Source organism: Falco rusticolus, chromosome 3 (genome assembly GCF_015220075.1).
Source record: "Falco rusticolus isolate bFalRus1 chromosome 3, bFalRus1.pri, whole genome shotgun sequence".
NCBI lineage: Eukaryota > Metazoa > Chordata > Aves > Falconiformes > Falconidae > Falco > Falco rusticolus.
Genome location: NC_051189.1, coordinates 31,859,173 through 31,885,131, shown reverse-complemented (window position 1 = coordinate 31,885,131; position 25,959 = coordinate 31,859,173). Strand labels below are relative to the sequence as shown.

Below are 25,959 nucleotides of genomic sequence, written 5' to 3'. Positions count from 1 at the left end.
AGATGAAGTGAGGCTTCGTCTAGTTAGCCACTAGATTAAGACACCTTATTTAAAAGCACTATATTTTCTTGTAATGCTGTGCTCTTTATTTTTTCCTATTATTTGGGAGGATTTGTTAATGTGAACTCTGTGATGAGAATATGTTGGTTTTAGACTGCTATTTCATAGTATTTTATAAATTTGATAACATTTCTTATGACTAATCCATTGGTAAGTTTTTTACAGGACCAATTTATTAATGAGAATCAGGAGCATGCAATAAATAAAATTTATTTATCTTGACAAGTTATTTATCTTGTAGGGACATAACTAAAAGTGTCATAGCTATTTTTATGAGTAGTCAGTTGGCCTGTAAGACTATTCATCATATATCAAAATATTATTTAATTTTTTTAAAGCCTTTTCATAAATACTTCTTAATATAAAATGTGACTAGCCTTTTTTTCATGGTGTTTCCATGGTGACTATACTTATATATAGGAATATTGTCATCTTTTAGATATGACTGGTGTTAAGCACCACAGCCAAGACATAATCAAAATATACATTATGAGCAATAATAAAGAACAGCAGTGATACGAAGAAATATTTCCACGTTGGTGTGTTGGTGATATCATAAATGAGGTCATTGAAATTCTCTGAAAGAAATCTATTCCCTTATCCCTTGTATTTTTTAATGTATTTGAAGTAAGTTCTTTGCTATTCACTTCACTTTTGAAATGAAACCCCTCTGAACGTTTTCCAAAGAAAATATTTCCTGATTTTGCTAAGGTTCTGAATGGCTCTTTAGAATTGCATGAAAACAAATGAACAAACAAAAACCCCTCTGTACAACTTAAAAGAATAAGAAAAATGTCTCCTTACTTAGAAGGGACAATTTTACCATACAGGTATTTTAAAAGGTTTCTGGTACCTGTTCAGACTTATGGATTGCTTTAAAAAGATCCAGCACCTCAGTCAGAAGCATCAGATTCAGATTTTAATAATAATTTTTATATATAATAAAATAATAAAAATTATACTAATTAGATATGTGTTAGTGTGCACATGTAACTAGAGAGTGAAAGGCAAATTTGGCATGTCTCTCTGGGCATGTTCTTTACTCCAAATTCTTGAAACCCAAAGACTGGTATTTTTGCTCACATTTTCTTTTTCTTTCTCCACTCCAAATCACCTCCCACTCACAAAGCCAATTGCTTTGCCTCAGGCAGCCTTTGGGTTGGCAAAGCAAGAATAAGAATGTTTAATAAAGTGTGATAGGAGAGTTGAAAGTAAGGCAAGCCCGTGAAATGGATTCTTTATAGCAAGTGAGATCATGATTAAATATGTAAAAATGAGCTTTGCATATGGAGAACATATCTACTACACTGGCATTGAGCCTATGGGATCTTTGTGTTTACACAGTTTATGTAATTTATTAAATATCATTTTCGCTGTACGTGGTTTGTAATACTCCAACTGAGCTGCACATTGCAGCATCAATCAGTATTTTGCAAATGGGAAGGACAAGGTGAAGGTAAAGAAAAATGGTGAAGGAAGGTTACATGTAAGATCTAATTTTTACAAGGGAGAAGAAAAGTGTCATCAAGATTTACTTAATATCTGAAATCACAAAAACATATTTTCCTTTTATCCCAGTGTAGATATATTTAATCCTTCCACAGGTTTCTGAGAAAATGCAGCACTGCATAATGAGCTGCAACATAACAAACTGACTTTCCAAAACAGGGTCTTTTGTAGTTGTGTTGAAAAATCCTTCATGTTCCTGCTATTACTCCTTTCCCCCCCCCCTCCCCCCCCCCAGTTTATTCACTATACAGTTCACAGTAGTCGCCTGCACTTTTTTTCCCACAGTGTGTTCCAATTGTCTAATAAGCACCATAATGAAACATATTTGAAAATGCAGTGAGGTCATCTACTATTAAACTGTATTAAATATTTTAAGTAATATGTTCTCTTAATTCTTTTGTTTACCTCGACATCTATACTCACTTTAGAATCTTTTGGATTTTCATATCTACATTAAAGAAAAAGAACTCAGAGCATTTCATTAGCACATCAGAATACACATAGTTTCTAGAATATAAACCATTACATTATTCATATATGTGATATTGCCCTATGAAAGCAGGTGAAAATATAGTGGATTTCAAAGCCATTAATTTCCCATGAGAATAGGGACATTCAGTGTCAGTATATATATGTGTGCAAAGTTAGAGAATTGCTTTTTCCACTTATGTGCAAATTTGCATCGATTGCCAAAAAGTTCACTGATTCCTCCTATTATTGTCAGATTATTTCCATTAAAAATCTTTACACAAAACTAGCAACAACAATAAAAAAAGGCAATTAAAAAGCTCAATTAATATATTATTGCTGTGTTTTAGAATGTTGTTAATTATATAATGACACAACAAATTGTTTTGTACACTGCAATATCAAACTAAATTCTGCTACATGACTTCTAAATTATTTCTGTAAGTGCATCATCAAAATATGTAAAATACTGAATTCATAACGAGGTTTGTGATGAACATTTGTAAGTATTTCTTTTGAATCAGATGCCAGTGCTATGACAAGCTTGAACTTTAGGTCCTTATGTTTAGGATTTACATTTTCGGCTCGGCTGAATACAGTAACTGACTGGACAGTATAACATGTGAACTGTATAGCATAGAGAGATGGATTTAGTATATGTTAGCTACATTCATGTTAAGAACCACACTCTTTCTCTTTCTGAAGAGCCTGTGAGCGGTTTGATTACCTGGGAACAGACTAGTCAATAGAAGCTCTTTAGCCTGGTGTAGTAAATGATTTAATATCTATGTATTACTGCCAGCATTGTTTCAGTGTACCACAGACACTGCAGAACTTGTACGAGCAACAAAACATTGACTGATGTAAACCGTATACTGAAGGGCACAATTTGAAGAGAAACACCACAGAATACACAAGACAGATCATATAAAGTATTTATTGCAAAGTCTGAAAAAGCTGTGACAAAGGTCTACAAGATTTAGCTATATATTTTAAGAATTAAATGGAAGCTTCTTTTTTATAAAGAAGAACAGAAATTATAAAAGCTTATACGTATCTCTTTGTAAGCCTTCATTCAAATCGTATTCACCCAATCTCACTCATGTCTCTCTTTGTCTAGGAAAATTAAATTAAATGCCATAAACGCAGAGAGCTGATACTGACACTTCAGTAGACACCGTTCATTCCAAATTAAGCCCATATCCCTTTGACTTCAACGATTATCAATCAGTCTATTTCTTCCCTTTTCTTACCACTTCATCTTAGATCTAGCACAGCCTTTCGTGAGTCTGTGGGCGCAGTTTGCAATACAGTTTTCCAGATCGCCTCCTTTTATCCTAATTAATCACATCTTCTGCTTCGCACAGAGCCAAATCCTGTGCTCTCTTGAAAATGTGTTCTTGGAAAATTATGGGTATAGAGACTAGTCCCAAGCCACTCAAGACACAATCCACACATTGTCTGATTACAGTGGGGCCATATGTGGTTAAAAACTGTGGTTTCATTACCATTCTTCAGATTTATGACATATATAGATCATATTATTTAACAAGTAGATTTTGAAATGTTTTCCTGGGTTCTGAGAAATGTTTGTGCTGGGTTATACTGTGCATCCTTAATCACAATTCCAAGGGCTAAATTTCCAAGGCCTGGACTAAAATTTTGTCTATTTGTCTGTAACCAGTTTTAGGTGTTTTTCAAATATTTTTTTTCCCATTGTAGATTATGAAAATATTCTTAGAAAGCATGAGAGAGGAAAGATCAGGAAATTATTTTAATTTACTCATTCTTCAAAATGAGCGTCATCTCTTCAAGGAGTGATAGAATCAGAACAGGACAAAAAAACTTTTATCATCATATTGACCACCTTTCTGCTAAAACAAGGTTCTTTCCTAAGATATTTTTTCTAGTACTTCTCCCTGTGCAATACAAATATATGTATTTAAGCTCCAAACTGTCAAACCATGTTAGCTTTATACATGTATTTGTGAATGGGTTCTCTGGGGCAGAAAATTATTAATGTTTATTTTCATAAAACGACAAGTGTCACTTTTCATTTATTTTAGTGGTCTGAGTCATTACCAGGGAAAACACTTTTTTTTTAATATTATTATTTCAAGCCTCAGCCGCTTGATTTTATTATCCATAATGTTGTGGTTTAAAAAGAAGTTACTGTGATGCAGTCTAAATCTACATCCTAGATTTTAACTTCTCTTCTCTCCGTGGTTTACATATCAGGCTACACAATAGTTCCCAGAATATAAATGCAGAATCCCAGGGACTGAGGCTACCTTGGTTTTTTTCCCCTGCAGCTTTCGTAAGCATGTGTATTATATCAATTTTCTTGCCTCTCTTTTCCTCCAGGCATTAGACTATTGCTTTTATTCATGAAGCCTTAAAATAATTTGTGATGGGGATCTAATTATTTCTTTGTTTATTAGGACCAAGGTTCCCTCTGACTTTCTTCACCTCTTCTAACCATTACAGTAAACTTGCAATTTTTTTCATTACTTTCTGTTAATCTGTTGTCATACTGATTTATGTCTCATTTTCCAGACCCTCAGATTCAGACCAGTACTGAAATTACAGTTCACTGTGTCATCTGTGCTGGTGTGAAGGCAACTGCATTCTTCTAAGGCTGTTACTTACAAAATTGCATTAATCATCAGTGATCCCTGTTATTCATCACTACTGGTCACTCTATTCCTATTCTATATTTCTATTCCACATCTTCCTTATGTTCAGCACCATATTTCCTTTCTTCATCATAGACCTGACTATACTCTTCTAGCCATCTTTTACAGCACACTGCACCACAACTTAACCTTTGAAAAGCTGAAAGCATCCTATTTGCAGCTCCATGTATCTGCTCCGGTCTTCTCGTTCTTTTTTAACATTGTAATCTGCATGCCAAGTGCAGTGATGTATCCATTCCCCAGCATCCCATGGACTGCTGTGGCAGGGCTGTGAACCTTGTGGTCCAGCACGCCCCACCCTTGCACCCTTGCACCTGCAATTCCTGCACCTTGCTGTGGACAGTTTCCCCTGGAAAGTACTTGCCACTGATGTGTAAATCACCCCTTCTTCCCTTACCCTCTTTTTACCTTTTTTTTTGCAGCTTTTAACTTACAAGTGTATGCTAAGGAAAGAAACAAGCCTAGCAGATGAACATTAGTTATTTAAATAAACAACAGCATACATACACAAGCTTGACAGCTCACTAGCACGTGCAGCATTTGGATGTGATAAAAGCATGGTCCATGGAGCACTTTTAGTGTAATGGGCAGCAGCAACCAACGGGGAGACTGAGTGGGCCCTGCTGAAGTTATACAGTTACTCTGGAAAAGTATTTGGATGGATTCCCTTGTGCACCGGAGAGGGTGTCCTGAAGAGGATGCTCATCTAGGAAGATTCCTGTTGCTTCTCTTCCATCCAGCCACTACTGCATTTTTCTTTCCCTTCTTCTTCTTCCTCTCTCTCCTTTTATTTATCCCTCCTTTCTGTCTTTTAAAGTTTTTCATCAGAAGTAACTTTTGCTACTAAACTTGACGGATGTTATGAGATATGGACACTGAAAATAAATCTTTGGGTATGGAAGCATCTCAACATTTTTGTGCAACACTCATTTATCTCACTAAATTTAATGAGACTGAATAAGAAAAGGACATGCATCACATTTACTGGAATCTTCTTGGCTTCTACCAACAGAAACTTGTAAATTCATATATACAAATATTCAGTGTATTTTTTGAGTGTTCAAAGTCCATAGTAATAGTAAATTGCTGACTTTCTTCCCTGCAAAATCTTAAGTGTAGGCCAGTTTGTCAGATGACTCAACTCCTGCTGTATCAATTCAGCTCTCACAGATTATTTAAGATGTTATGATATAATTTTTAATCTGTGATTGTTATTTACCATTCACTGTAGATTTATGCCTACATCTTTGAGAATATCAGATCAGTTCAGTTGGAGGCTTTACTTCTCTCCTTGCTGAGCATTGTGGTGCTTGTTCTTGTCAAAGAACTGAATGAGAAATTTCAGAGAAACATTAAAATTGTTCTTCCCATCGATCTTGTTTTGGTGAGTACAAAATCAAATATCAGACTTTTTGCTTACAAAGCTTTTAGCGGTTCAACTAATCTGCTGAAGTTTGCTGTGTTGTCTATAGTTAGCCACAGCCACACCTGCCATGTATTAAATGGATAGCTCATTTTCATGGCTGTATGTTAATTGTAAGAACAGGAAAGAGTTTGGTTAAATAATTAAGAAAGAAATGGCATACGTTCCTAATTTGTTTAACTTTTTTCATGTGTTTACTAGTTTTTGCATAATCACAAGAATACAAAGCCTCGAATATTAAAGTGTAAGAAGTTTGAAATAGAAAATGAATAATTGGCATGTTGTAACTCCAGGCAAGTCTTGTGCTGGGTAGTTGTGGCTTAGATGTTGCTTGCTATTTATCTGCAACAAAGTTAAATAGGTATGCTATTGCTTTCTGTAATTTTACTTACATGGCCTTTCACATGTCATAGGCTAAGTTGAAATTAGCTATTACATTGTAAATCCCTGCTTTAAGGATTAAGCTGTAGTCAAATAATCAGCACCAGCACAGAAGGTTTCTGTTTTTCTCTAGATCTCAAAGAAAATTTAAAAAATGAAGGGTCGGTGCTTTTCAGAGTGGATCATCACAATTACTCTTCTTTCGCTGGAAAAAAATATTTACAAAAAAATAATTTTTCTTGGGCAAAATGCTGGAAAAAGAGGTAGTGTGGTTCTGGTCCCTGCTCTAAGATCTGTTTCTGTGTTACTTTTTAAGCAATATTGGCTAAAATGTACCGGCAAACAGAGGATCATGGACTGGTACCTGCGCCTGTTCTGCTGGGATTTGTCTGCTCATCTCATTGAAAGTGTAGGAAGTGAGTTTGAACCTTCTCAGGGACAAACTGTTCACTCCCTCCCCAAGATTTATACCTGCTGGAACATAAAAATAAGAAGCAGCCCCATTTTTTGCTGTGTTTTGTGTCGATGTCGACACTGCCCATCTGGATTAGATGTGCTCGGAGAATATCAGCTGAATCAGACCACTCAGGAGCACCTAAATTATGAATCATTCTAAGCTGCTTGTGTGAATGGCAGTGGTCTCGGGCACATGTTGCACAGAGGCTGTGGGGACACTGATTGGCAATGTTCCTGGGGTTTCACACAGAATCGTACAGATCCCTTTCATGAACAGAGAACATACAAACTCCACCATAGTTCTTCTTCAGCTATCTTTTGCAAATTAGTTATTGCATACAGATTTTAGGGTTTTTTTGCATCTCTTCTATGTTTGCAAAATTTTTTGTGATAATACTTCATTGTCTTACTGGATTGATCTAAGGATAAATGAATATCATGTGCTTAGGTATGGCAATAATAGGGACCATGTGATAAGTAAAATGCAATAGAAACATAATGTTTTTTTCTATGTTGAATCAATAGATAATTGCTACATCAATTGCTTGCTACTATGCTGATATGGAATACACCTACGGGCTTGAAGTTGTGGGACATATTCCTGAAGGGTAATGTGTTTTTATTAGCTCGTGCCTTTCAAATATGTTTACTTCTGAGAACATTCTCTGAAGAGGTCAAAGTAGTTTTCTGAAATAAAAATTGGCAAAAATCCATTATGTTTATTTCCCATCTCCTCAAATACTGTCCCCCAATTCAACCCCATGTTAACAAGGTACATCTGTATAGATATCATAGAAATGCAGACTTTTCTTGCACATTTTCATAGATTATTACTTTATGGAATGAAAAGTAGGTACTAACTACCTGTTGATGGCTGATGGATGTATGACAGGAGGGCAGAGCACTCTCTACAAGATTATTGCAGGCTGCTTTTTGAGGGTTACCTTGGGTTACTGTAGCAGAAAGGACATGCAGTGAGATAAGGCTTGTAGATTACTCGACTTTGTTCTTCTCTACTCACTTATATAGTAATTTTAGGAAATGTTGTTTCTGAGGAAATTTAAAGGATTTAGATATGCTTAATCTAGAAAAGGGCATTCTGACTACAGATAGCATTACATTTTTCTCCATGACCTTGAAGAGAAGGAAAAAAAAATATTCACAATAATTAGCTGGAAAGAGAAATTAGATTAGATGTTAGAGAGGATGTTCAAATTCTAAGGGTTAGTAAGGAATAGAATAGCTGTTGTGTAATCTCTCCTTTGGAAATTGCAGGGTTTCCCTCAATTTCACAGAGTACAAGTCCAAGACAACATGGGTGCATATGTGGTAGCTTGCACTGATAAAGTAAAATAAGTGAAGTTCCTGAGAAAGAAAATTGTGTTAAAGTATTTAGGGCATGCTATTACATGCAATGTATCTGAAGTTAAAAGAGAGCTAAGTGTGGGTTTTTGATATGTGCTAAATTAAATAACTTCAGTTAAATTGTATTAATGTAGACTCAATCAGGAACTAATTTTTTTCCTAACTAATGAGAAGATTGTGTAGTGTTGAAAAACAGAAGTAGAGCCTGGACCATTCCTATGCGTTTTTAGGCGTTTACCTGAAATACCTAACTGCCTTGTCAGTGGAGAGTATGAAAAACCTTAAGAGCTCAATCTGGCTCCTAGGCAGTTTGATTTGTGCTCTGGGGAGAGTGAAGTCTCTTTGTGGAGTACAGAGGCAATCTGGGGTGATTTGGTTCTTAACCGAGGCGATTCATTGCAGTCCCAATTAGAAGGTCTCATTAGATGAAATAAATGTCCATACTGTTCGTAACCTACAGGAATACTGTTTAAAAGATTTAAACTAAACATTACAGAAAAGTCAACTACAAAAAAGAAAAAGTATGCAGTAGAGTCTCTTTTATTGAGCATTACAAAATTAGGGAATGGTTGATGATTTCATCTGTCAGCAAGGAAGATAATTTAATCTTTTCATAGTTTCTCAGATTGACGTTTACAAATGGAATACTCCATCTGAAACTAGTTCATCTTCTACAAGTTTTCATCTGCAGTTCCCCATAGACTCAGATCTTGTTAATCTAAAATATTGAAAAATGTCACAAGTATTACAAAAATTAGCTGGCTGTGTGTGAAGATTGTTTTTCTTGTATTTTCATGAATTGCGAGCGTATTGAGGCTATGTATCAGGCTTTGTAAAAAGGACTGTCTTTATTTTTTATAGGTTACCATCACCAAAACCACCACCCATGAACGTCCTGCCTGAAGTAGTCACTGAAGCTTTTGGAGTAGCACTGGTTGGTTATGTAGCATCACTATCTCTTGCTCAAGGCTCTGCTAAAAAGTTTAAATACACTGTGGATGACAACCAGGTAAAGCTTTTTCTCCTTGCTGTCAGTAAGCCTTGAAATTGCTTCACCATTTTGGAAATGTCTTATAGATGAATGCCCAGTAGGAAAGGGTATGTTCCATGTGAGATCCTGAGGCCTTGCTCTGCAGAACACCCTAATTGGTTAAGCTACTTCTTTTGGGGAAACGCATCCTTCAGGATAATCTTGTAATGCTGTATTCAGTGCAGGCCTGGGGTGTTAATGTATTTCCAGTGCTCTAAGATGAGACATCTTCTCTGGCAGCTGAGTTCTTAAAAACAAGCTAAGATGTTAAATCAGCCACTGACTGAAGCAACAAAGCAGTTCTAAAACCAAACCAGGTACTTATAGCCCCGGGACATAACATTTTATAACAGGTTATAAAATTAAGTTTACGCCAAGTAGAAGTCTCATCCCAAATAAAGATTTATTTTTATTAAAGAAGCAGAGTGGGTTCAGACAGTGCTGCCTGAAATTTGCAGCCACAGAAGCTTTCTGTGCAAAGTTAAATAAAGTGGGATGCTTAAATAAAAGTAAGATGTTACCTTTTGCACAGCCCCACTGCTTGTCATGGCGGGTGATTAACTCCAAGTCAAACTGAGATCCACGGAGACAGTAATTCAAGCACTGTGGTAAGAAAAGCTCATATTTAGGTGACTAGCAATAGTGCGGTGTGGTAAAAATGCTGCCTCCACCTTTCTCCTAAGTGATCTGGGATAAATGAAGAACAGTTGGTTTTGCAGGTGGAGGTCTATTTGAACACCCTATCTACACAGCTTGGTCTTCCTAACATCCTTTCATGTCCTTTACAACTCTTGCATCATTGGAAAATCTGGTGGGAATGTTCTTGTCTACTCAGGTCTCAATTGCTTTTCAGAATGAATAGAATAGGTCATTAATTTCTGTTGATGCTTCAGAGCCATATTTTCTAGGGAGCAAAGGAAAAATGCTTGGAGCTCAATACAGGTTAGACTTCAGGGTGATATGCTGCATTGGCTCAAGAGCACTGAATGGAGCACAGCAACCTGTGTGTCTTTCTGCACCTTCAGAGATCTTGTGGCTTGCACAGCTTAATTACTGAGGTGTTGGAAACTATGTGTGTGTCTGCATTGAATTATGGAGCGAAAGAGCAAAACCTCTATGAGAACAGAGATGACAATGGCAGTGGGGTGGTATAGCTGCACTGCATTCAGAGGCCAGGCACAGGGCTCTGTGTGGTGGCATGTGGGTGTGTGAGGCTGTCTGGGGACCTTTAAGGTGATGCTGTCCTGTGCTGTGAAGACAAACTTATGACCATGGCTGGACACAAAAACATTTGTGTCCTAAGCACTTCTAGCAGTACTGACTTCTTTTCTCCTTGTAGTCTGGGGAAGAAGGCTGATGTTGGGTAGCTAAGTTGCTGTGCTTTCTGTAGAAAACACTGTTCAGATTAGGCTGCAGATACAAGGTGGCTTCTCCACTTTTGCTTCTGTAAATCTTTGTTCAGACATAGCTGCAATTTGAGTGTGAATAAACACCAAATACATTTGTAATGAAAGACAGCATGCAGATAGTATTGCTACCATACTTCACTTTCACTAAAGCATGCTTTAAAAGAAATAAAATCAGTGGCTGTCTTTTTCCAGTAGAATCATAAGCCAGAAACAACCTGGACACCGTCCAGATCCCACTATTTGAGACTCTGGCCTGTTAAAAAGCAGATATGGATCAAGATGTAAATATTTTGGTTGAAGTTCATCTTCAAAACTTAGCAATACCATTTATTCTGTGAACAAAATGTGCCTCCTGCTTTTGATGACTCTTGCTCAGCAGTTCTATCATTCAGATTAGTTCTGAGTTGTAAGAAAATATATTCTGTTGGGAGATCTTTTATGATACACATATGTGATTTTTTTTCCCAAAAAAACATGGCCATCCTTTGTCATTGCTAATATTTGCAATCCCTTGTTGACAAGAAGCATTGAAATGACAGAATAGGAAAAAAAACCATATTCTTTTTAACATCTATTTAATAACTTTGCAGGAATTTTTGGCTCATGGCCTCAGCAACGTGATTCCTTCATTTTTCTTTTGCATACCAAGTGCTGCAGCAATGGGGCGGACGGCACTTCTGTACAGTACAGGCGCCAAAACACAGGTAACGTGTTACAGTGAGGTACACAGGAGAATTAAGGCTATGGGAACTGCTCACTGGAACTTTTACTGAATTTTATTCGTTGTATTTCCCTATTCTCCCTTTCCTTCTGTCCTGGGAAATGACTCTGCTCTGTTATTTCTAACAATCTGCATGGAATGCAGCAGCTGTCTTACTGGAAAAGCTAACGGTTCCACTTATTCATTTTTACCTGTTTGATTCAATATAGACTTTAAAGTCTGTGGCAGTAAGGAGGTTTGGAGTTGTGTTGTAAGACTGCAGGAAACTACACACAAACCCTTTCAGTTTTATGTGATTTAGTCAGCACTGTAACATAAGTGCCCTCTAATGGTGTTTAATGGATTTAATGGTACAGGCTGAACTAAAGTTTTAGAAAAAAAAATGGATTTAATTTAGTGCTTCTATCTGATTTTCAAAATAAAGTGGAAGTAACCTTAATTGCTACTTGTTAAAAAAGTCCAAGTAATCTCCCAGCTTTGGCCTTTGACTACACAGACAGAACTAAGTTTACTCTGGCATATGTCATGAAAGAAATGCAAAATTCAGGGGCTCCATGCAGCCCTTTTTTCTCTAACAGCTATATCTGGGATTCAGTGGTGTAATTTATTCTTCAGTGATATATTTTCCTGGGAGAAAACAGAAGTGACGGACTGTATTATTCTATGATTCTATTTTTTACAAGGACATGTAGTGACAGGACAAGGGAGAATGGCTTTAAATTGAGAGGGTAGATTTAAATTAGGTATCAAGAAGAAATTCTGAACTGTGAGGGTGGTGAGCCCCTGGCATAGGTTTCCCAGAGCAGCTGTGGATGCCCCATCCCTGGAAGTGCTCCAGGCCAGGCTGGATGGGGCTTTGAGCAACCTGGTCTGGTGGAAGGTGTCCCTGCCCATGGCAGGGGGGTTGGAACCAGGTGATCTTTAAGGCTCCTTCCAACCCAAACCATTCTGATTCTGTGATTCTATGATCATGGGCTAGAAGTGTCCTTCAAACGGAATCAACGATTTTTTTCTTTTTCCTCCTCTTGGGAAGATGGAAAGAGGGAAAAGTTCCTTGTGACTTTACCAGCAGATTTTGCGTCTCTTTTCCTGTAAACACTCTGTCTATCCTTCTTGATGGTATTTTTCAGTACACCATGGCTTTAATTTTCTAGTGTTTTAACAACTTGTCTGGTTTTGTTTTTAACAACTTGTCTGTTAAAATGAAACCTGATTATTTTAGTAAAGAAACATATTATCAATACAAAAATAAAGTAAGCATCTGTCTACTTATCGTCAAAAACCTTCTGTGAATCTGAACAGTATCTTAATGAGACCAGAAGTATTCTGCTGTGTGAGCAGTCAGAGTGGAGTAGGAGAGTGCAATTTTACTGTAGTTTTCCATGAAATTAATATCTTACAATACTGTGAAGAAACATAGTTCTTAGACTGTATATTTGTCTGGATTCATGTCACCTGTGTTAAATATAATTTTTAATATATAAAAAAAATGTTCCTACATTTTCTAAATTAAAGTCTACTGATATGAACATGAAATCATTGGTGGTTTCTGACTTAACACAATAATTTCCTTTTAGTGTTGATCCCAGTAAAAGAAGTTAAAAATCTTGTGCAAAAATGACAACACATGACAGATCTGTTATTTAGTGCAGCATTTAGGGTGCATGATTATAAATATGTTACAGAATGACAGTGGGTGCTGCAGAACTTCTGGGATGAGATTCTGCTCACACACACTCCATTTGATAACCAAGTGTGTAAGTGATGCTGTGGTCTGTGTCTGTGTGATGTCAGCGGAGTCAAGCACAGATGTTGAAATCTCTTGTTTTCACTGTAGTTGGCTGAAGATAATCACCAGAGAATAAAACTAAAATCGTACGCATCTGCAATCCATAGATACATTAATAGCTACCATCTTCAACATCTCATTCTTGACTTTGTCTGCAATATTTGATAATTAGTCCTTTCCACATATTTTACTTTTTTCCTTTTTTTTTAGCCTGAATAATCTGTTTTTCTTGTTTATTGTTTTAGGTGGCTTGCCTTATCTCTTGTGTATTAATTCTTGTGGTGATCTATGCAATTGGACCTATGCTGTACTGGCTGCCTATGGTATGGTACTTACCATCTTTTTAAAAGATTATATTAAACATTTGCTAATGACTTCATTTCTTTCAGGAAAAGATTGTGCTACTTCTAAAACAGCTCTAATTTTAATGGGGGAAAGAAAAGTAAGGGCACAGCAAGTCTTGAAATCATAAAATACAGAGGTGACAACATAATACATACAGATTTTACACATGTATAGTTGAATATATAGGCTATCACATAAGTATATAAGAAAGCATTTCCTTTCTACTTACTTTTGGCACATAGTTTATGAAAAATATACATCCAGATTGCTGTGGATTTGTAAATTGACAGTGTGGTAGAAATTAATGAAGATCCTCAATTTTTCTTTAGTTATGCATATAATGGATGACTTTGCTTTTCAAATAAATTTGACACAAATGATTGTAGACAGAGATCTAAGCTTAATTACAGAAAGATTATAAGGTATTCTTATCTCTGTCATAGAACACATCTGCACTAAGGCTCTGAAAAGCAATGTGGTGTGTTTTCACATAAGCCATATCTAGCTTGGTATTACAATTAATAGTGAATTTTAATTAGAGGCATGTCAAAGATGCAAAATACATCTCCATAATTATCTGTAATTTTGCCGTGTTTGTACATTAAATTTTAAGTCAACAGTGTTTTAAATTCACTTTGTGCTATTGTTTACAGTGTCATTTGAAAGTTCTCACTTTTCAAACACAGATGCTTTCATAGCTTATTTTAACCATGCAAAGCAAGGACACTTGAAGATGGGTGCACAATATGTCCTTTTTCTTACTATCCTGCTTTCCTCCCTTCATTTTTTGTACGGATTATATGTAAATTTTAACTGTTTTCCTGTAGGCTTCTTTTCCCATGGTTTAAAAATCCTTTTCTGTGTTGCTTTCTTAATGTTTTATTTCTTTTTTATTCTGCTTTTTTTAGCCCTCCCCACCTATGCACTGCAAGTCCATCGTTTTGTACTCCATCATTTTTGGTTCCAGATTATTTCTTCAGCCATCTCCTTCCCCCTTCTGATTCAGAGATCAATAAAGTATTTTGTTTGCCTCAGAGTTAATTGATTTTTTGCCTTTAATGTCTGTCATTTTTGTCTCACAATTAGGTGGCCTATAGGTTGTCTTCAGGAAGAGAAAAATGGGTTTGATACTGTTACTGCTTGTGTCACAAGGACACCTGTGTTCATCCCATTTTTGAAACACTAACTTCAGATTTTTGATAGATGAATTACAATATTGACCACTAGATTGAAAAAAACCAGTTCTGAAAACAGCCTTTGTTTTTTATTTCTATGCAGTGTGTGCTAGCAAGCATTATTGTTGTGGGCTTAAAGGGGATGCTAATGCAGTTCCGTGACTTAAAAAAATACTGGAACGTGGATAGAATAGACTGGGTAAGTGAAACATAACCTAAGGTGGTTTTCCTGAGACCCTATACCTGCTAAATAAACTTTAATAGTACCGTGGCCCAGAAGAGATAAGTCTGAGCCATTATTATTAAGGGTTTTGTGTACTATTGGCTTATTTTCTTTCACCAAATAACAGTATCTGTAATGTCAATTGTGTTAAAAAATGGAATTTTAGTGAATGATAAAGAATCAAACCTGATTTAATGCTAAAGATGTGTATATGGACAGATCAGGTTAATCTGAGCAGATGTGTGTCTAATTTTGTGTGCATTCTCTAAGTGGTTAGCATGCTTTTGCTATTGTAGTATTATTGAAGAGATTCTGTTATCTCTGTCCTCTGGGGCTATGGAATGGTACAGGTACAGGACAAACACAACTGGGAACACTAGAGATGCAGAAAGATACATGTCTGAGGGTGCTGTGAGTAAATTGCCTTAACTTTTTCAGATTTTGCAGAGTGCTACTGTTTGATCGTAATGAAAGACTCTGCAGTATGAGAGGAGGAATACATCAGAAAAAAGAGAGAGATGGAAAGAGACATAGTATGAAAATCTAGTTTAATGCAAATTCTGAATAGCCTGACATACATTTGCACAGAATACCTAGCAAATGTGAAAGATGAGTCCAGGTTTAGGAGGACTCCTAGACCTCTCTTCTAAGGGAATTTTTAAATGTATTGGATGATTAGTGGAACCAAAAGCTCTAACCACTTCCATAAATACATACTGACATCTCATAAAGCTTTTGGAACTTCTGTTTTATTTAAAAAGTATTCAGAAAGGTATTTTGGCCATATCCTCCTTCTCTGTGGTGAGAAATATAGTTTACTGGAGGTAATATTGGACTTCATTGGACTCACCAGTGACTTATTATTCTATAGCAGTAATGTTAGGTTTAGACTGAATAAAACCTTGTGTTTTTGTTGGTTTTTTTTTAAGAGTACTGGATTTCAGCATGAAAAGCAGCACTAAGTAAACAACATCAAGTTTGGCTATGCGAGATTTTTCACATTTCATTGCAGAAGACTATGGTGGGTTTTTGTTGTTGTGGGTATTTGTTTGGTGGTTCATTTTTTTATCATCCAGAAGAAAAGCTCTGTCTTTCAGGAAATCTTGTGTTCCTCAAGCAGCAAAATTTTGAAAATATTTTCTATCACTTGTACTGTATTGATCTTCAACTTATCCCATATTGCCAGTGACGCAAATGGTGTATGATGTGGATCAGGAATTATTTTGGGGACAGTGGACTAAAGAAAATCGGTAGTTATAGAAGAGAGAGATAGCTTCTCTATTAATGCATTGAGATAATAAGTAGATAAGTTTTCCAGCAGCATATTCTGTAATCTCACTATGTTTGATGCATCTTCACAGATAGACTAGCCTGACTGATTTTTATTTTTGTGGGTTTGGCAGGAAAGAATGGGTGAATAGTTAGTTAGTACATCTCTGACATGTGTCATTATATCTCAAAGAGAGGTTATAGAGTGGGGGAGTTTGCTGGGTTTATCTTTTTGAATGAACATACCTGAACAATAATTTATCTTCAAGTAGTTATACCATGAGTTCTTAGCCTGACAGGGTAAATCATCTTCCTTTAAGCAGTATAATCTAAAGTAAGGCTATAAACGTTGATCTTACATTGCTGCCTGGTCTGAGGAGCCCCACCAAGCCCAGGCATTTGAGTAACTACATTGGTGTTGGTTTTGGCCTGAAAAGGTTCACCCCAGCAATCGACAACACACTGGAAATGAATCCGTTCCACTACTCAGGTTATCCAAAGTGTTTTGAAGATAGAAACTCTAACAAAACATTTGGAAATAATTAGCAGCTGTCCTTTCTGGAACTGATTCTTTGAAGGGTGTGTGTCACGTAGCATAGAAGTCAGGTTTGTTACGCTTACAGGTCTGGTAAATGATAGTGCAAGGAAACAGAATATCATGGGGTTTGTTACCTTGCTCCTTCATGCTTCTTTAAGCTTCTCATTGAATGCAAACAGGATGAGTAATATTCATTTGTTGATTAGTTCTTTTTAAAACATAATCCTTTTAAATGTAGAAGTATGTAAGGATGTAAAGATGATACTAATTCAGCAGTTAAAGTGGATCCAACAAGGAGGGTCACATTTTCAACAAGTAGCCTCCAAGATCTTGCCAGTGTGGGTTTCTGAGACATGGATCCAACCACCCTGTCAAACTATTTTGTCAAAATAGTTGGAGGAGGGGACCTGGGAGGGTCTTCCATGGAATTTTGGAGCAAACTGGTGCAATTACTTGTATTTTTAGAACTTTTTAACATATTATCCTCAGTAGGCAGATGGACTTTTAGATTTGTTCAGCTATTCATCACACAGGGGTCCCAGTTTGTGAGAGGACTCTGAGAGCTCTGAGGGCTCTGCTATATAAACAATTTTCCACAAAGTAGGAAGCTGTCTCTTCTATGATAGTAATTTTACATGGATACTTCTAGCTTATGACATCCTAGGGCTATGGAGATTTTATATCTTTCCTGCATTAGTGAATATACTACCCTGAGTTATAATACTTTTGCTGTATTTAGTCTCGGTGGGGTGGGAAGGAATTTACAAATGCTTAATCCGTTGGAAGTATGATTACCATATAAATTCTTCTTAAAGAATATTATTTATATCAGTCCATCTGTCTCCAGGGCAGCTTGCAATCAAATACCCTCTCAACCATTGTGTATGGAATGCTTGTGAAAAATTATATTAAAGAACTACTATATACCACTTTACTATTGAGCAGTTCCTGCTGTACAGCTGCAGTGGTCCTCACTTCAACACTTCACAGAATCACCAAATCACAGAACGGTCAGGGGTGGAAGGGGCCTCTGGACATCAGCTAGTCCAACGCCCTGCTAAAGCAGGTTCTCCTAGAGCAGGTTGCACAGAATCATGTGCAGGTGAGTTTTGAATGTCTCCAGAGAAGGAGACTCCACAGCCTCTCTGGGCAGCCTGTGCCAGAGCTCTGTCATGCCCAAGGTAAAGAAGTTTTTCCTCACATTCAGGTGGAAATTCCCGAGTTGCAGATTGTGCCCGCTGCCCCTTGTCCTGTCACTGGGGACCACTGAAAAGAGGCTGGCCCTGTCCTCCTGAGACTCACCCTTCAGATATCTGTGTGCATTGATAAGATCCCCTCTCAGCCTTCTCCCTAGGCTAAACAAGCCCAGCTCCCTCAGCCTTTCCGCATGAGGGAGATGTTCCAGCCCCCTCATCATCTTTGTAGCCCTGCGCTGGACCCTCTCCAGCAGTTCCCTGTCTCTCTTGAACTGGGGAGCCCAGAGCTGGATGAATCATAAGTTTTGAGGAAGGGTACCCTGAGGATGTATGCACACATCAGTCACTTGCCTGCAGAAGGATGTAGAAGCATGGGTGTGCTACTCAGCCTCTGTGGAGCCAGACCCTCCTCCAGGACTCCAGCATCTTCCTTGCCAAGGTACTCACTGAGTGAACAGGACTTCAATAAGATTCTTCCTTTGGCTGTGTGCTGGTGACTGCTGCATGGGCCTCTGTTTAGAGCAAGCCATCACAACCTCACGTTACAGACAGTACAGAGCTGGTCAGTCAAGGCATGTTAGGGTATGATTCATCTCTTCCTCAAGTAGGCACCAGCATAATCAGGTGGGAGTTAGATGAATGCATCCAGATTTCTCTTCACTCTTATAACTAAATCTCCATTGATTATGATGGGAATGTGGACAGCTCACCCAGCTGTAGGCATCTGTACTGTAGATCGTTAAGCCAAGTGAAATGAAGCCCTACCCATTCAGGCAATAGCTGATCATCTCCTCAATCTGCAACAAAAAAGGAAATTTATAATCTGATTTTGAAGTGCTACAGAAACATTTAGTATCACAGTACTTTAGTATTGCATTGTTTAGCCATTGGCTCACAGAGTATTCTCCCACTTCTCCTATTTATATGTTTTTTTACTAGCAAGTTCCAATTTTAGACTCCCCTCAGTGGTGTATGTGTAGACTCTGTGAGATGAAAAGCTCTAGGTGGAAACACACTGTCCACCGAGTTTCAGAGGCAGCTGCTGTATATAGACAGTCACTGTACCTCTCAATGCTTCTAACACTTTCTGATATATGCAGGATTCAACATAAATCCCTGTCTTCTGCTTGTTTAGAATTTCTTTAGATATTTTTTTTTTTTAATTTTTACAGTACAGACATACTTTGAAGGTGGATTTTGTTTTGACTTTTAAGAATAAAATGTGCCTGTAACACATTATTGCTGAGATTTGAAGAATGATTACGTTCTATCTGTCCTGGAGTCTTTAATAGTCATCTTGAAATAAGTTGCTAAAGAGAACTTTGATATTTTTATGACTTCTTTGCTGAACCTAGTGACAACCTATGATTTAAAAAAATGTCTGTCATATCAACATAACTTTTTTCTACCAGTTTGATGCTACCCTACCTTAAAAAGTTCTGACTCCAGGCCAGTACAAAGCACTGAACCAGTGACCGACAGATGAGAATATGATTGTTTTGGCTGGTCCTCTACAACAATGGCAGTCTCTGTTTACATTTAAGATGTAAGATATTAGGCTGCTGAAGACCCAGTCAACTAACTTTTGCAGTACTCAGCAGTACTTAAACATTTTGGCTTTGATTCTTCTTATATAGACCTTGTATTTGCATGCTTTCCATTTTATTCTGAGACAGAAGAATTTTGCAGGTCTTGCAGCAGTGATATAGTTACATGTGATGAGGCTCAGGTCTGCAGCTGAAGTGGATTGCTTGGTCTCAGGTGCTGGGAAGGGTTCACGCTTATCAGGACTGATAGTTCTTGATCCTGCCTGAATTTCAGGTTTGTAGTACTTCCCTTAGCCCTTTCATGTCCAGTAAGCTCCTTCATAAATATATATTTGATTTGTAAATGTTATAATTTTCTCACTGATTAATCAGAACTCAGTATTTGTTGCTTATAAAGGTATTCTTTGCAAATATATATGCAACAATTTGTAAAAGATGTAATTTTAAAATATAACTGGAGGTCAAGCACCATTTCAAAGAATGAACTAACTCTTTACCTAGCAGCTGTGCTGTAGAAGAGACTGCAAAAACCTTTTGCAACGGCTTAGAGTTTTGAAGACGGGGGAGGAAAAGGTTTCTTGGTAGAGTCATGTAACACACTGTCCTCTGTGAAGCACAAATTAGTATGGTATGACTTATACTGTATTATTCATAAACTAACTGTTCTGAAATCTGCTTGACAAAATTCCTGTGGTTAAGCTGAAAGTATTCTATTGTCTCTGGCTTTCCTGAGCTGAGTGAAAGCATCAGAAAGGATAATTTTAACACTGATTGTGCCATTGTAACATGATCTGTTCCTCTGCGAACATTAACAAGAAGTGCTGTAATTGTTGAAACAGGCACCTGTGGAGATCAGTATATCTAGAGGAGTGAAAATACTTTCCATTTTTCTTTAACACTTTTTATATAAAGATTATGTGGCAGTCTTTGCTTAAGGCTCCCTCAAGGAAAGAAATTTGTGCTGACATTAGGTTGCTATCAGAAATCAAGTAATTTGTTCTTTTCTCCTTTGAATCATATCTGGATATTTCTCAGCCCTACACAACATTGATGCATGGAAATATAATTGGTCATTTCTGTTTAGAAAATATTTTTTAAAAATTCAAATGTTAAAATCTTTTGGTTTTTTTAATATTTTAAATTCCTTGCCAAAGTGATGTTTGTTTCAGATACTCTTCTTTGTATTTTTTTAATTGTATTTAAAATTAACCCAAAGTTTTATTAATAAATATTGAAAGATGGGGAAGTAATCTGAAATCTCACCATTTCCAAATGAAGAAATTAATTCCCCGATACTTTTTATTTGTTATAGAATTGGTTTAGGCAGCTGTACTTTGATAAATGCCACTTTTAATTAACCTCTTTGCAAATTATGATTCTCACTTACACAATTAGTGGAAGAAGAGCTCTCTGTTTTTGACCTTTAGGGTACCTCATTGTGTAAAAGGAAAGGAGGATTTTAAATGGGTGCAGTGAAGAAACTGACAAAACCTTTGAATGTGAAAAATAAATACAGGTTTTACAAAACAACTAAGTTCGTTCTGAGTCATGCTGTTAGTGCAACTACATATGCTATTTTAAGTAACTCTGAAAGGAGCCTCTGTGAGCATTGGCATGAGTAGCGCCATGTCATATGTGTTCTCCCATAGAGGGGCATTTTTTCAAATCACTAATTCAGTCTGCAATATCTGCCAGTTCAAAGATCCAAATGTTCACCTCTGAGAAACTATCTTCATTTTTAAAATCTTTATTTCTGATTCATAAAATGCACATTGTTACAAAAATGAAAACAACTAATCACCTCTTTCTGTTTCCCTCCTTTTAAAGATCATATGGGTTAGTACCTATGTGTTTACAATATGTTTTGCTGCTAACGTGGGACTGTTGTATGGTGTTGTCTGCACTACAGTAACCATGATTTTCCGCTTTCCCAGGTGAGAAACAATTTATTGAAATGTTCTAGTAGCACATCATTATGTCTTCTTTCTGGTGCCGCATTGCTTCACAGTCAGGATAGACATACGGTATACTAAATTTAACAATGAAACCAGTTTTTTAGTTGCAGAAAATATAGTATACTACAATTCAAAAGAAGTCAAACGTGTATTTCCTGTAGGCTAAGGATCTCCAAGACATTTCATACTATGGTATTATTTTGTGATTTCTCTTAGTATTATACATCTGTATGATTCATTAGGTAAAGGTAGCATAGGATCAACAGGAAGATCAATAAAATTATTTTTTTCCATTAGATATTTGTTTGCTCCTTAAGGAGAAACTGTATCTGGCAAGTCTTAATAACTAGGCACCTTTGTAAACTCCTAGGAACTATGTTGCACAGGAGTTGATCGTTGACATTTGCACTTCTAATATTTATTGATGAAACATAACTGCACAACTATTCTAACACCTAATAAAAAATATACGTTCTATGTATGAATTAGAAAAGTGAAGACGAAGAAACAAGCAAACAGAAATTCATATGTTCTTTTGCATGCATTACAGTTGCTGCTTTGGATCATGAGTAAAGGAAAATATCAGCTAATGTTCATGATCATTTTGTGCTACACAATTAATCCATAGCTCACCAGTACTAGAAATGACTTGCTGCTTGCAGGCACTTGTTTGCACGAACATTGAAATTAAGCACAATACAGACAGCTCGATTTAATGCTTGTTAAAGTTAATAGCTCTGTTCTCATAGGGTAAGTTGCAGAACTACCATGAAAATAGCTCAAAATTGCACAGCAATTACAAATTATAGAAGAATGGTTTCTGTTAAAATCAATCAGTACATTTGTGGTAACCTTCTTCTACTCAGCCAACTAAACTTTTGATAAATTCTGATGGTAAAGGAAAAGGCAAGTTTTCACATTGTTTACGTCTGAGGTTCTCCAACAGCAGAAAGGGAGGGATATCTGACACAAAAGACTGTGGTCCTTTGTTGCCTAGTCTACCAGAGACCTCAGTCTGAACGTGCACTAATTAAAGTAAATAAGATTGTTCCCAGTGTTTTCTGTTCTCTTCAGTCAGGTTGCACATGATTGTCCCTGCAATCTAAAGGCACTGAACAGCTAATAGACCTAAAATCTGTACTGTGCTGATGAGGTTAGCAGGAGAACATGTAGTAAGCCATGGGTAAAGGTGTCAGCAAAAGCGAAGCAAGAAAAATACCATAGATGATTTATTGTGAAGTTTCTGCTCAGATGCCAGAGTATTGGACGTAGTACATTATATATCAGAATGTATTAAAACCAGCAGCAGCTACAGCTTGATTTATGCAAACGGGAGAGAACAGCTGACTTTTGCAAGCCTCATTTAGCCGACCCCAGTACCTGCAAATACTCCTTGCACATTGACGCATCTAGTAAATGTTTGTATTCTGGTATTATTTCCATTACCTGCTTTAGGCACAGAGCTGTTGATAGCTGGTTTTGTAGTCTTCTTGTTCTGCACAAGGGATGTATTGAAGCACAAGGTCCTACACTGAGCTGCCTTGTCAAGGCAACGTCCTCTTTTCACTGGCTGTGTAGAGAGCACAGGGGTACTGGCTTTTCCAGTTAGGTCCCTCACTTTGGTAACTAGAGTGCAATGTTTAAATGACAAATAAAATGTCCTTAGTTTTCATGGCCCATAGCTCTCTGTTATCTTTTCTTTTTTTTTTTTTTCTTTTCCTTCCAATATGATTTTGCAGGTAAAAAAATATTAATTATACCTTTCTAATTTTGAAGCCGTGGATTATGTTTTAGCTACTTTGACTTAAGAATAGCTCTCTGGCCAGCTACAAAACAGAAATTTAAAATTAAGATTTTATTTACCATAAATTTCCATTATTCATATCTTCAAAGTGATATATTGCAACTTTAAAATGTGCCTTTTACTCTTCAGCTGGATCATTATCACACACAAAAAAAAAAAAAAAAAAAGCTATGTATGCTTGAAAATATGTATGGATTCATTGCCACAACTTTATAAAGTTCTATGCTGTAGTTTTGGGATGTGTCTCTTGCTGCTTCTGTTCCAGACTGCTAACAATTTGCCTTACAGAATTTCTCTGTGTATTGATTACAGAGCAAAGACACTGAACTTGAAAAATGTGAAAGTGGAATATAAATACAAAACAGAAGATAATTGTGTAAGTTTTGTGTGTGTGTGTGTTCCACTCATTCAGATTTATGTATTTTCTCTAGTTGGTTACCAGATTGTAATCAGTGAGCCAAGGGAACATTTTTATGGTATGACCATTTGAAATCTAAAGCCAGTATGAAGTAGTAAATACAAAAGCAGTCTGGGAATCAGAAATTGGAATATTTTCCTGGTTCTGTTTTTGGTGTACAAAGTGAAGTTAGGCAAGTCCTGTTAGATCTGTCTATCTTTGTTTGTTTGTTACTTTTAAGTTAGGAATTGCTCTTTGTAAAAGTTTCTTAATCCCAAAGTCTAAGGAAGTGTCTTGGCAGCAAGGGCAGGGGCCATCAGAGCAGACAATAGCTGTCTTTATATTCTTATCAGACTTCCTCATTTCCTGAAAGTCCTTTGATATTCTCATCATCTGCAGTCTCTTTTCTGACCCCTTTTCTGCCACCAGCCCCTTGGGATCGGACTGTCCCAGAGGATACTGTGTGTGGCTGGGGAAGGAGGGACAGCAGCATGAAGTTGTCACAGACTGCTCCACACATCTCGCCACTGTACCCAAACAAGGGTACCCTCATGTGAAAACTGAATGGAACAATCTCTCCCAAAGACGGTGCTTTTAAAATGCGGTTTCTTACAAACTTAAACCTACCAGTCAGAGATTTTAAATTATTTTGGTTATTTTCATTGCAATTATCATTGAAGTTTCTTGTGGTCATGCCTATGGTAAGAAAAGAGGGGTAATGACCCAGAGAGGTGAACTCCCTCCTCTGAAATAAAATGGTAGGTCAGCAGCCAAGAGAGAAGTAGAACCATGTGTCTTTTCAGTGCAGAGCTCCATCATTAGGACATTGTGCCTTCTCACCGTAGCAGTTTCAACTATGTCCTCTTTCCTAATGCTTATGAAGGGTCTTACGTATCAGTAAGCAACATGCTTAGCAGTTATTATCTCACCATTAAGAAACTGTCCTCTAAAGAACTTATTTTTTCTGACAAATGTTTTCCATAAGATCTATCTGGGGTTCAAAATCTAAACTTGGCTCAGAGGCATTTACTGTTTTGGCATGTTGAACAATGATGGAATGTGAAAGGTATATGAGGATGGGAAGGACTCTGAAATGTGAATTAAAAACACTGTTGTTGAGGTTGGCCCAGATGTCAATTATTAAATCACTTCTCATTCTTAAGAAAAATGTTGGAGTAACTTTGTCAGAGATGGGTTACCAAAATTTGATATGCACACTTTTTTTCATATAAGTTCATAAAATACTTTGTACAAATCCCATCCAAATGTATGTCTTTTTTTTTTTTTTTTTTTTTTTCAGCTAACTGCTCCCCTGGTTTTTTATCTTAATCATTAAGATTAATGCAAGTAACCAAGTAATAACACATTAGTGTCTGCAGGCAGTGGGGAAAATAACATCTTGTTAACAAAGCAAATTGCTCAAGAGCTTGTTACACAAAACAAAGAAGGAAAATATTTTCAAGCTCTAGAAAAATGCCTTTAATTGAATTTAGAGTCACTGAGCTGCAGCAGGCATTTAGAGTAATTTTTAATGTATGAATATTTGACTGATCCCAGTTTCTCTGGTAAATAACAACTTAGACATAAACAACAGGACTTTTAAACATGAAAATATGCAAGCTTAATGATCTACTCTGCCATTAAGGTCTGTGGATTTATAGGGGTTATTTCATCAATAAGAGAAAAGACAATTTAATGTGGAAAAAATCAAGAGGGTATTTAGAAGCTTATGTGAAACACATTGCATCACAGGCATTCACTGAGCTGAACTCTTACCCAAGCCCAGACAATGCTGTGCAGAGTGCATGGGGCAATTGCCAGTATCCTTCTAAGTGGCAGCGGGGATAGGTCACCTGAGATAATTTTCTTTCCTAGTAAGGACATGACAAAGTCTATTTTTCTCATAACACTTCTTATTAAGAAAGGAGCTAGAACCAAGCCAGAGCCAGAAATAACTTAGCCAAATTTGGTACAGTTGTCCTTGCCCATCTTGGACAAAAGATTGTGTCTAAGTCTGCCATCTGCTTGATTTAGTCTCATAATTTAAGCCTTTCCAGTTTTCCACCTCGTATTTTTGGAAGCTTATCAGCTTCTTGATCATACAGGCTTTGACCTTTGCACATTAGTCTTCCTTTTTCTTAGTTTTCATCTTCCATTCTGCCAGTTCTGCTATGGCACCAAGATGCTCCCTTGTATCCGCACT

The 25,959-nt window shown here is 36.9% G+C and overlaps 1 protein-coding gene across 1 annotated transcript in view; it reads left to right on the top strand.

The window, feature by feature from the left end:
* The window catches only part of SLC26A7 (solute carrier family 26 member 7), a 69,988-nt gene that overhangs the window by 30,865 nt on the left and 13,164 nt on the right, over nucleotides 1-25,959 (top strand). Inside the window, exons 5-12 of the mRNA XM_037379083.1 lie at nucleotides 5,965-6,117; nucleotides 7,519-7,601; nucleotides 9,220-9,367; nucleotides 11,388-11,501; nucleotides 13,553-13,630; nucleotides 14,931-15,026; nucleotides 21,428-21,534; nucleotides 23,672-23,735. Coding sequence (XP_037234980.1) covers nucleotides 5,965-6,117; nucleotides 7,519-7,601; nucleotides 9,220-9,367; nucleotides 11,388-11,501; nucleotides 13,553-13,630; nucleotides 14,931-15,026; nucleotides 21,428-21,534; nucleotides 23,672-23,735 — 843 coding nt within the window. The remainder of the gene's footprint in view (nucleotides 1-5,964; nucleotides 6,118-7,518; nucleotides 7,602-9,219; nucleotides 9,368-11,387; nucleotides 11,502-13,552; nucleotides 13,631-14,930; nucleotides 15,027-21,427; nucleotides 21,535-23,671; nucleotides 23,736-25,959) is intronic.